General features: G+C 43.7%; 1 protein-coding gene across 1 annotated transcript in view; it reads left to right on the plus strand.

The window, feature by feature from the left end:
• LOC143807249 (V-type proton ATPase subunit S1-like protein) overlaps positions 1-9,650 on the plus strand; it is a 100,127-nt gene extending 90,477 nt beyond the window's left edge. The window contains exons 6-7 of the mRNA XM_077288600.1: positions 1,685-1,928; positions 8,838-9,650. Coding sequence (XP_077144715.1) covers positions 1,685-1,928; positions 8,838-9,164 — 571 coding nt within the window. The 3' untranslated portion in view covers positions 9,165-9,650. The remainder of the gene's footprint in view (positions 1-1,684; positions 1,929-8,837) is intronic.
• The last annotated feature ends 3,382 nt before the right edge of the window (positions 9,651-13,032 follow it).

Below are 13,032 nucleotides of genomic sequence, written 5' to 3' on the forward strand. Positions count from 1 at the left end.
ACAAGGCAGCCTAGGCAGGACAGAATGAGCCTGGAGAGGAGAGAGTGCCTAGACAGTTCTTCTGTGTGTCAGACTCATTCACAGAGTCACTCAAACGGCGGCAGAACAGCGGGAGCAGGGGCCCAGAAGAGCAGAGTGAAGTTAGTCAGTCACCGACTACTGCTCACCACAGCAGCACACAACGGGGCGTGAGCCGGGAGAGCAGAGCGCAGCGTCACCACTTGATTAGTCACCATCAGCAACAAAGCGGGAAAGTAGAGCAAGGTGCTTGTCACTGCCCACACAGAATGTCCATCAAGGTCCTTATCCTGTGTGTGGCGACAGTGAGGGAGCCAGCCAGCGTCCCCGCGGTCAGATGGTACGTGCGCGCGACACTGCAAAAAATTCGGACGCGCTTTTAAAGGGCCCGCATTTTTAAAGGGCCCCCTGCGACCCCGGGGCCCACCGGGCATTTACCCGCTACCCTGCTAGGCCAGTCCGACCCTGGCCGGGGGCATTATTATACAACAAAGATTAATTAAACAGATGGCAAGCAGAGATAGCCTATCACTTCCTATAATGGGGAAACCCTTTATGGTTCAATACTACAGAGGGCTCATGTGTGCCATTTTGTAAGCAGGCATATTAACCCCTGTTATTAATTGTTTCAAGGGACCATACATCTGTTTTATATAGCATCATATAAAGGAATAGCATGTATTATGGATTTGTAGTGCAGGGATCTCTACTAGTATTCATGTATGCATTTAGTGTACACATCTCTGTCCTGGTTCAGTGATCTGCCAACATCCAATAGACAGCAGCGGAGCACAACATACCCTATTGACTAATAGTGGGTGCCTGACTGAACCAGGACAAATTGCGCTATATCTTTGCTATATTTCTTGTCATGAACAACAGAATCTGTTACAGATCTGGATGGGACAGAAGCGCACTATAAGGAAATACTGCAAGAAAAGTTTAAGAGGCTGAGAGTGATGGTAATGCTTACCTGGTTGGGGTTGTGTAGGGACACATCACCCATGAGAGTCTTAGAATCCACGACTGAAGCGCCATGCCTGGAGGAAAAATTCTTCCAGATAGCAACTCACTTTATTGGAGATATCATTGTACTTGGGCTTCCTTGATGGTATAAAATTAAGATTTTTATTGCACCAACGCGTTTTGGTGCCAGGCATTTTTTTTTACCTTGAAGAAAGGTCGGGTGCCGAAATACGTTGCATAGTAGAAACCTTAATTGTATACAATAGAGGATTCTTCATTCCCACAAGCGCAGCCCAGGTACCATGATATCTCCACTAAAGAGAATATGTGACAGGAATTCCTGTTAGGACCACTGGCACCTTAAGGTTGCATTTTGTAGCATACAGGAAGAAAAAGTTTTTTCCACCACGAGAAGCAAAACAGTAATAATGGAGTGACATGACAAGAATCTGCATAACTAATCATATGCTATATAATTGGAAGTCAAACTTTTGTATGAGATAGCCAAGATGATTGTCTATAAACGATGGAAGTCTCGAGATCGAAGCAGTAGTGGATGGTGAGATATGGAGCCTGAAAGTCAAATGTTCAAAACATTGTTACTCTTTTTTTTGTCAGTGTATATGTATATTATTACGTATTTTATGTATAGCATGTATATATGTATTTTATGTTTTGCCTTCTTATTTGTTTTTTTTAGATTTTTATTAGTAAAAAGTTACTACAAACTGTCTGTGCAGAACTGGTACAAACTACAAAGCGTACAGATCCTTCTCAACCATTCTGTGCAGGCAACGTTCAGTAGTTCCAGAATATTTGCTCCTATCAGCTATTCTTACCACTGCCAGCACGTCAGCAGCCTACAGAATTATGATGCATTGTTAGTCCCCAGCTCTGCCGAAAACTGCTCAAGTCTGTGGGATGTCAGTTTCCAGGATTTTCAGGTAATAAAAATGGTTTGGATGGAAGACACAAAAGATTTACTTTAACAAGAGCATGAAAGTACACAGCAAATAAAAAGAGGAGGAAAATAAAGTGAAGCTTATAGTATTATGTTCTTTCAACTTGTACATGCTGAAAGCCTGAGGCTTTCTAGATTAACGATGGCACAAGTGTCAGGTATTTCTGCCACACAGTCAACTTCCGCGGCATTATATGCATTGATAGTACGGTTGTATTCTTGAGGCAATGGCATGACCCGAGAGGATTGTCATCGGGAAAGTCTCTCTCCTGTAACGTTACACTGTCTCAAAATATCAGTCTGTGTCTGACACTACGTATATAGGAGTTTAAAGAAAATCATATCCGAAAAAGAGCACAAACAAGAACCAAGGTACTAAAGGTGAAAACTTTTATTGAAATGACAATTAAACACATAATATAAAAGCAGTAGGGAAATGACTGTGGTAAACAAAAAAAAAATTGATGGAACCACAGTTTAAACAGGCAAAGAACACCACAGGCAAAGTAAACATTTGTAAACATATAAGTCTTCTCACAAATTCATGTGCTTTGTGCAACAAAGTGTGCCAGTTAGGTAGTATAGATGGAAAATACACTGCTCAAAAAAATAAAGGGAACACTTAAACAACAGACTAAATAAATCAAATTTCTGTGAAATTAAACTGTCCACTTAGGAAGCAACACTGTTTGACAATCAATTTCACATGCTGTTGTGCAAATGGAATAGACAACAGATGGAAATTATTGGCAATTGTCAAGACACTCAATAAAGGAGTGGTTCTGCAGGTGGGGTCCACAGATCACATCTTAGTACCAATACTTTCTGGCTGATGTTTTGGTCACTTTTGAATGTTGGTTGCACTTTCACACTTGTGGTAGCATGAGACGGACTCTACAACCCACGCCACCCAATTGGCTCAGGTAGTGCAGCTCATCCAGGATGGCACATCAATGTGAGCTGTGTCTGTCAGCGTAATGTCCAGAGGCTGGAGGTGCTACCAGGAGACAGGCCAGTACACCAGGAGACGTGGAGGGGGCCATAGGAGGGCAACAACCCAGCAGCAGGACCGCTACCTCAGCCTTTGTGCAAGGAGGAACAGGACGAGCACTGCCAGAGCCCTGCAAAATGACCTCCAGCAGGCCACAAATGTGCATGTGTCTGCACAAACGTTACAAACCGACTCCATGAGGATTGTCTGAGTGCCCGACATCCACAGATGGGGTTGTGCTTACAGCACAACACCGTGCAGGATGCTTGGCATTTGCCACAGAACACCAGGATTGTCAAATTCACCACTGGCGCCCTGTGCTCCTCACAGATGAAAGCAGGTTCACACTGAGCACATGTGACAGACGTGACAGAGTCTGGAGACGCCGTGGAGAGCATTCTGCTGCCAGCAACATCCTTCAGCATTACCGGTTCTTTACATTTTACTGAAGACTTCAGCATCCACAGCCCAGAGTACCGATCACAGGGTAGGCAGAGTCCGGTCGGTCTGAAGGCAAATCCAGAGTTCTGTTATCCAGGTGGAAATCAGTAGCCTTCCTACTAGCGCCTGTGTGTTGTAGTACTTCCCTGCTGAGCACCACGGGATAGTCCTCACAACCTTTGTAGATGTTCTAGATGTTATTTCTTCCTCTCTTTCCCCCAGATGGTATGGATAGGACAAACCCATTTGACTGATGGCCTGAGGCTTGTTTATAGGGACCCTAGAGACGCGCCCCGACCCCCCACAATTTGCCACTGTGTCTTCATAGATATTTAGGCCGGGCAGCCAACTTGGAATCGACTGTCCTGCCAGTCTCTGAAGTAATGCGTAGAGTCAATTACTCCCTCAGTGTTCTGGCCACCGGCTACGCGCCTCAGGAGGCAGCCTTTACAGGGCAGAACTCCTCCCGGTGTTTTCTCCTTGTACTGTGACTTCGTTTCTCACGCTCTACAACACAATTCCTTTCTTGTCCTTTCTTAGGATGCTGCCGCACGTGGGGCAGGCGCAGCTCCGTGTCTTTCTGTCTCTTGCCAGGCCTCTGTCAGGATCCCACCCCTGACAGGGACCCTCTGTCTGCAGCTCAGATGTTCCTCCTTTCCCCCTGTCTGCCTGACAGGTATTGCCTGGGCTGAGTCCAGTCAGCTTCTTACTGACTAGATGTTACCTAGGCGAAGCCCAGTCTGCTTCTCCTTAACTTCCTATCCAACCCACCAGTTTTACCCTTCTGTGAGGAGTGCCCTACTAGATAGGAGCATAGCTCCCCCTGGTGGTCTGGAGTGTGAAGTGTGTTGTGATGCTGTGATATTTGGAAAGATGAGCTCCTTTATTACCCTCAGATGTAATATCACTCCCCCTGGTGGAAGAATAATATTACTGCAGCAACCAGGACTCTGAGGCGCTGCACTAAACATGTACTACAAATCCTTAGACAAACTGAAGGGAAACCCCATTACATTATGGGTACCCTAGACATCTCATCATTATATACAGTTATCTAATAGATAAAGCTGAATGTGTGTGTATGTATGTGTGTGTGTATGTATGTGTGTGTGTATGTCTGGGATTGGCATCTGCACCGTCCCAGCTACAGCCACAAAATTTTGCACAGTCACACGTCTGGACCCCGAAAGCGTCATAGGCTATGTTGTGAGACAAAATTTTAACCCCGCGCGTTCCAATTCACCAAACAATTTTGCCCCTATCTACATAATGGGGGAAAAAGTGAAAGGAAAAGTGTTGGAGGCAAATTGACAGCTGCCAGATGTGAACAAGGGGGACTTAAAGAATGAGAGTGATGGCGCCAAAGAGTATATACCATACAGTTGCTAAGATGGGGCTCCGACATGGGATACTCACACACGGGGATATGAACACACACACAAAATGCGCCACACACTACCACGTGCTTGAACACATATACCACCCTCAGCACACATTTCATCACACATACACCAACCTCGCCACATAAAAGTCGAAACATAAAAGTCGCCACTCAAAACTCACCACGCGCAAAATTCGCCACATGCAAAACTCGCCACATGCAAAACTCACCTCATGGAAAACTCGCCACACGTGCAAAACTCACCTCATGGAAAACTCGCCACACGCAAAACTGGTTGCATCTTGGCACCGTCCAGTTTGAAAACTGTTAATCCCCTAGACATGGATTATGGTGTTGGACAGAACAAGAGACAGGTGAGGGATATTGTTGTTTTTATTGTTAAATTACTGAAGACGAGGGCTTCGGTGGAATTAGGCGTTAAGTGAGTATAACTATGTTTGTTATTTTTAATTAAATAAGTGTTTTGTACTATTTGAAATAAAGGATTTTATTCTGGCTGTGTGTTTATTTACCATATAACTATAGGATTAGTAATGGATAGGTGTCTTATAAACGCCTCTCCATTAGTAATCCGTGGGCTTGATGTCACCGGACAATACAATGGTGACATCAACCGCACAAATATGAACCCCACTTGCCACAGCTACAGGGCAAGTGTAAAGAGCCGGGCAAAGCGCCAGAATTGGTGTATCTTATAGCTGTGCCTTTTCAGGGGTGGCCGAGAGCTGATGTTTTTAGTCTGAGAGGTGGCCAATATCCATGCCCCCTTCCTAGGCTATTAATATCAGCCATGAGCTGTTTGCTTTAGCAAGGCTGGTTGTCAAAAATGGGGGGACCCCACTCCATTTTTGTAAATTATTTATTTCAATAATTAAAAAAAAAAGCATGGGAACCCCTCTATTCTTGATAACCAGCCTTGCTAATGCTGACAGCTGAGGGTTGCAGCCCCCAGCTGTGAGTTTTGCCTGGCTGGTTATGAAAATTACGGGGGAACCCACGTAGGTTTTTTTTTATTATTTATTTACAGTGCAGGAGCCAGCCAATGAATACTCCCATCAGCCGCTCCTGGTTTCACTGCTATTAGCGGCAGAAGGTGTTGGATGATGGGAGTGGCAGTCCCATCAGCCTACACAAGTGACCAGAGGTAAACTTTATACCTCCGATCACAGCTGCTGGCTCACCTGGTATTTTGACAGCATGGGAACCGTGGCTCTATGACCAGCAGGGATGATTTCACTGCCGATAAGTGTTTTTTGACATGCTGTCATGTGCATGACACTGTATTGTCGGGCCCCCCATTCAATTGAATGGGGTTCGGGTCAGCTGCTCAGTGTCTCTGCTGGATCACAGGCTGTATGGTCGCATTATACAACCATGCAGCCTGCCATCTAGAGGTAGCAGAGCTGACTGTGAGGTCACATCCTTAAGTCCTTGACTATTCTGCAGCAAATACGCTGCAAAAAAAGTCAACCTGCGCATTTGCAGCATTTTTTCACCATCCGTTCAAGTCAATGGGTTAAAAAGGCTGCAAAAACGCTGAAAGAAGTGACATGTTCTATGTAAAAAAAAATGCTGCAAAGCACAAAATCCTGATGACAAAAAAACCCAATGTCGGTGCATAAGATTTCAGAAATCTCATAGGCTTTGCTGGTACTGTAAAAAGCAGCTGAAAATCAGCATAAAAAAGCCGCAACAAAGCATAGCAAAAACGCCAAGTATGAACATACACTTAACCTTTATTTGAATTTTGTATTTCTGAGTGTTGTCTAATATTTGGACTATTCCTGTTTCCTGTTGAAGATGGAACTTATATTTCCATCTGTCTATGTAAAAAGAAAACACAGAAGCAGTCTACAAGGGCCAAGACATACAGAAAAACTGGAAACATTAACTCCAAGCTGTATTGTTACTTAGTAAGATGTACTTACAAAAAATCAAAGGTTCTTAGCGCCTAAACTGGCCAATTCATACGTGCGCATCAACCATGTCAAGGTGACACTTCTCTGATGGGTCCTATCATACATCTTTCCTATTCTACTGAACATGCCACTTTCGGGGTAAGAACCTTTGCTTTTTTTGTAATTACATCTTACTAAGTAACAGTATAGCTTGGAATTAATGTTTCCAGTGTTTCTGTATATCTTGGCCCCTATAGAGTGCTGCTGCCTTTTCTTTTTACATATTGTGTAATTATTGCAGCTTGTACCTATTCACACTAAGGCGGTGCTTTTCTGGTTTTTTAGTATTATATATCTATGATGAGCGAGCGTGCTCAGATATAGCGTTATCTGAGCATGCTTAGGTATTGTTATCCGAAATACTTGGATATGTTTAAACCCCCGCGGCTGCATGATTTGTGGCTGTTAGACGAGGCATGCTCTGATTATGCTATATCCGAGCACACTTGCTCAACAATATCTATCTATCTATCTATCTATCTATCTATCTATCTATCTATCTATCTATCTATCATCTATCCACGTTTACATACATATGGTTTCCATAATGCAGTGAACCACGTTTTCCATGATTATAAGTAATGTACATACATAAATACATAGACTATAAGCATACTATATTATAATTACTGTAGGGGGTATAATAAAAGAGGGAGAATAGAAAAGCAATCTTATGTACAGCAGTCAAGACGCCAACAGAGCGCAACTGTTGTAAATGTGGCTGTGTCTGGCACTGCAAGTCAGCATTATTTAACTTGAATCGAGGTAAACTGCAGAATCAGAGCGGACAGAGGAACGAAGCAATGGCTTTCAGCTTCCTGCAGAGTTTGCTGCTGATCACTGGGGGTCCCAGCAGCGTTATTCCTTGTGACCAGCTTATAACTTTAGCATCAAAAATACATTTTCCCAAGTGAACAACCCATGTAAGTGTTTTCTCTGTAGCCCAAACAACTAGAAAATTAAGGGATTCTCCCGCCAATACCATTTATTACAAGATACGTGACATATGTATGATTGGAAGCATAATAATGGGGCTCCCCTCAGTCATGAAAATAGGGGTCCCATGCATGGGTTGCCAACTGTACTTTTTATTTTTTCTGGCCAGCTTATCAAAAAATCACGGACAGACAAAATTTTTAAGGACACATTAGAAAACTATTAGGAATCATTGTAATTATCAGTGATCCACGGGTACAGCCCATAATTTTGATATGAAGATATCTGCTGCAATCACTGTGAACAGTAAAATGATAATTAAATAATCTGCATAAGTTTCAACTTCACAAATATCATGGATGTCTTCAATATTTTTTTTGCAGACAGGGCAAAAAAGTGCCCTATTTTGACCTACTGTCTTAGAATCTCTGGATGGTCGCCAACCTTGATCACATGTCGCCAGCATGAATGGAGATGTGGTGCACTTGTGTAAAGGCCCCGTCTCACTAAGCGACGCTAAAGCGATCCCGACAACGATATGACCTGTCAGGGATCGTTACTGCGTCGCTATGTGGTCGCTGGTGAGATGTCAAACAGTGAGATCTTCCCAACGATCGCTGCTGCGATCTCACTGTTTGACATCTCACCAGCGACCTGTAGCGACCTGTACAACGATGTCACATGGGAGCTATTATGACGATTCAGTGTCTGAGTCGTCAACGAGGTCGTTGGTAAGGTGTCAAACACAGCGATGTGTGCTACCCAGCGGGACCTCAATGATCAAAAAAAGGTCCAGGCCATTCCGACACGACCAGCGATCTCACAGCAGGGGCCTGGTCGCTGCTACGTGTCACACATAGCGAGATCGCTACTGAGGTCGCTGTTGCGTCACAAAACTTGTGACTCAGCAGCGATCTCGCTAGCGATCTCGCTTAGTGAGAAGGGGGCTTAACTATTGCTCTATTCACTGTCTATATCAGCGGTCATCTTGAATGGGAACTACTGCCCCCTTAGACCAATTAAAATGAATAGGGTTAGGGCACGCATGTGCAAAGCTGCTCCATTCACAATGTGTATAGTAGACCCCTGTTCTCGTGATCCTGGGGGTCTTAGGCATCTGAATTCCAGGATCACAATTATTACCTAATTATGCTATTTTTTCAGATACAGGGATTTAACATTGAAGACGGAGAGTTTGCCTATGCCAAGGACTGTGCAACCTACTTTTCTCCAGCCATTCTTATGGGTCTTGTCATGTCACTTATCCTCCTACTGGTATTGGCCTACGCGCTCCACATGCTGATACATCTGAAATCCATGGATCTACATTACCAGAGGAAATGCTCTGCCACTTATTTTCCTAAATTGAAAAGCAATTACCTGGAAGATGAGAGGGAGCCCCTCAGAGGCAACGCACAGGAGTTCTACGAGCTGAGGCAGTCGCAGTACTATAGACTCAGCATTCAGCAGTGTGCATCTGTTTCTCGTTAGCTTCATAATTGACCATTGTTCCCCTTTGTGTATTTCTGTTATTCTGATTTCACATTAAAACAGAGTTTCCAAGAAATGACTCCCCAGATAAAGACGTTATAAAATAAACTCTTGTGCAACTCAGTAACTCTGAGGACTGAAGACCCTGAAAGACTCTTGTGACACTACAGGGCACTTTGTCACAAGAACATTTATGGCCCAGAATGTAATGTTGATGTGGTAGATCAAGGACAGTAAAGGTATCAATGACTGCCATGGTCCTGCTGCTGGAAAATCATGTATGAAATGAATAAAGATTTAGGTCTCATAAGAAGAAAATACTTTGCCTTTCTTGTAAAAAAAAAATTGCACCAAGCACACAAATGCACAAAACTGCATATATGTACCGTACTTCATGTCGTTTCCTGGAATATGTGCAGTGTAGGTACAAGCATAAGCCAGAAGTGAAAAGAGCTGTCCGACATCTAATAAAATGGATTAGAAGCTTTTGTGTCTCATTATGGGAGGTTGAAACCACTGAGAGATTTTTCTTATCTAGTCTGTCAAATGCTTCATTTACAAATATCGTTCTGCATAGTTCCCATTTTTAAATCCCTCCGTACGTGGGCAGTCCGGGCAGTGACAAGCCACATGACTGCTATGGAGCCTGCGAATAGTGGGGATCTTGTGTTGAACAGCCTGCCCCCTTGCTGCTATTTGCTCACTACTCCTGATTTCCATCATTTATTTAGATGAAGAAGTTGGGTGGATTTGAAAGTACATGTGGGCAGACCTCTGGATGTTCGAATCTGGTGTATTCAGCCGGACAGTTAAACAAAGTTCGTTAACCAGAACAATACCCGGACCCCATTCACTTGAATGGGGGGCCCAAACATTCAGTGTTTGCCACGCTGTCATGAGCATGACAGCTGTCAAATGACAGTGTGAGCCTGCAGTTGCGATCGGTGGTAAAAACTTTACCTCCAGCCACTGGCGTCGGCTGATGGGACTACTATTCACATCAGCCTACGCCTGCTGCCGCTAATAACAATGAGAGCAGGCAGCAGCTGATGGGAGAATTCATCAGCCGGTGCCTGCACTCAAAACAAGTATTTAAAAAAAAAAGGCAAAGGTTCCCCTGTATTTTTGATAACCAGCCGGGCAAAACTGATAGCTGGGGCTACAACCCTCAGCTGTCAGCGTTAGCAAAGCTGGTTATCAAGAATAGAGGGGTCCCCGAGCCTTTTAAAATTATTTTAAAAAACGGTGTGGGTTCCCCCCATTTTTGACAGCCAGCCAACTCAAGTAGACAGCTGGGGTCTGGTGTTCTCCAACTGGTAAGAGTCCATGGATATATCCTCCCTAGCCTAAACCTAGCAGCCTGCAGTCACCCAGAAAAAGCACATCTATTAGATTCTGGTGCTTTTCCTGGCTCTTCCTACTTGCTCTGTGGAAAGTGGGGTTCATATTTGTGGGGTTGATGTCACCTTTGTATTGTCCGGTGACATCAAGCCCACGACTTAGTAATGGAGAAGCATCTATAAGACGCCTATCCATTACTAAACCTATAGTTATATTGCAAATAAATGCCCTGCCAGAATAGAGTTCTTTTTTTTAAAATAAAAAACACAGTTTTACTTTTTTATTTAAAAATAACAAACACAGTTATAATCACCTAATGCCCATTCCATTGAATCCCTCGTCTCCTGTAATAAAACGAAAATAAAAAACAACAACATCCCTCACCTGTCCGTCATTCTGTCCCATGTCTTAATCTATGGGGCTAAACAGTTTTCAACCTGGACGGTGCCAAGATGCAACCGTTCAGGCTGAGAACCACTGAAGAATGAGCTGATGTGAACACAGCATCATAATAAACAACACAAATACTTACCAAATGCCCATTCCCACTGAAGCCAATGTCTCCTGTAAAAAAATAATAAAAAAAAATTAAAAACAACAATATCCTTGACCTGTCTGTTGTTCTGTCCCAAGCCATAATCTATGTCTGGGGTTAAACAGTTTTCATCCTGGACGGTGCCAAGAAGCGACCGTCCAGGCTGAGAACCACTGAGGAATAAGGTGCTGCGAGCACAGCATTAGTGTCTAGCAGTGACGTCATCAAGGTTACTGAAGGTCACTGAGGCTGTTTCCAGCTGGGCCAATGAACTGCGGTGACCTCAGTGAGATCAGTAAGAAAAGTCTCACGGTGCAGTGGAGAGTTCACCGGGAGAAATTTCTCACGGTGATCTGCGGTGAACTCACTGCTGCACCGTGAGACTTTTTCTCATTGTGCTAGCAGTGATCACCACATTTTAGGGGCCCACTCGCTACAGCTGATTCTTCCCTGATTCTCAGGATGAATGATCACTTTATGCCACCGTTCATGCTGAAGAGCACATATCACACAGATGGGTTACAGCACGGGACACTATGAATTCCAGCCATCCCTCCATCCAGCCAATTCTCCATCCATCCCTCATCCATCCATCCAACCTTCATCCAGCCATCCTTCCATCTATCCATCCCTCATCCATCCATTCTTCACCCATCCATCTGACATCCATCCATCTAGCCACCTCTCCATCCCTCCATCCATCTCTCCTACATCCATCCCTCATCCATCCATCCATCCCTCATCAATCCATCCATCCCACATCCACCCATGCATCCATCCATTCATCCCATATCCATCCATCCATACATACCTCATCCAGCCATCCCTACATTCATCCATCCCTGATCCATCCATCTATCCATTCCTCATCTAGCCATCCATCCATCCCAAACAGCCTCAGTGACTGGTGGTATCCTTGATGATGTCACCGCTAGTCACTGATACTGCACTTTCTGCAGCTCATTCCTCAGTGGTTCTCAGCCTGGATGATCACATCTTGGCACCGTCCATGTTGAAAACTGTTTATCCCTAGACATGGATTACGGTGTGGGACAGAACGATGGACAGGTGAGGAATATGGTTGTTTTTTATTTTTGTTTTATTACAGGAGACCATGGCGTTTATGGAATGGGCTTAAGGTGAGTATAACTGTGTTTGTTATTTTTAAATAAAAAAATAAAATTATGTTTTAATTTATTTCAAATAAAATACCCTGATTGCTGCTGTTTATTTAACCTTTTATATGCTGCTGTGAATCACTGACATTGGCATTGAAATGGCGAGCGATCGCTAAAGTGAACGCCTGGAGTCGATGGGTTAACAAGACCGAAGGCTCCCACAGCTGCTTTGTATTTCTGTGAAGCTCAGACCGGATTTCATTTACACTATATACTGCAATACAGTAGTATTACAGTAGTATTGCAGCACATAAGTATAAGCGATCACTTGATCTCAGGTTCAGTGTTTCCTGATGGGACTTAAAAGTTAAGTAAAAATAAAAAAAAAGTTGATATATACAGTGGGTATGAAAAGTATTCAGGCCCCTTTAAATTTTTTACTCTTTGTTTCATTGCAGCCATTTGGAAAATTCAAAAAAATTCATTTTTTTCTCATTAATGTACACTCTGCATTCCATCTTGACTGAAAAACCCCCCAGAAATGTAGACATTTTTGCAAATTTATTAAAAAAGAAAAACTGAAATATCACATGGTCATAAGTATTCAGACCCTTTGCTCAGTATTGAGTAGAAGCACTCCTTTGAGCTAGTACAGCCATGAGTCTTCTTGGGAATGATGCAACAAGTTTTTCACACCTGGATTTGGGGATCCTCTGCCATTCTTCCTTGCAGATCCTCTCCAGTTCTGTCAGGTTGGATGGTGAACGTTGGTGGACAGCCATTTTCAGGTCTCTCCAGAGATGCTCGATTGGGTTTAGGTCAGGGCTCTGGCTGGGCCAGTCAAGAATGGTCACAGAGTTGTCCTGAAGAAACT

Source organism: Ranitomeya variabilis, chromosome 1 (genome assembly GCF_051348905.1).
Source record: "Ranitomeya variabilis isolate aRanVar5 chromosome 1, aRanVar5.hap1, whole genome shotgun sequence".
NCBI classification, from domain to species: domain Eukaryota; kingdom Metazoa; phylum Chordata; class Amphibia; order Anura; family Dendrobatidae; genus Ranitomeya; species Ranitomeya variabilis.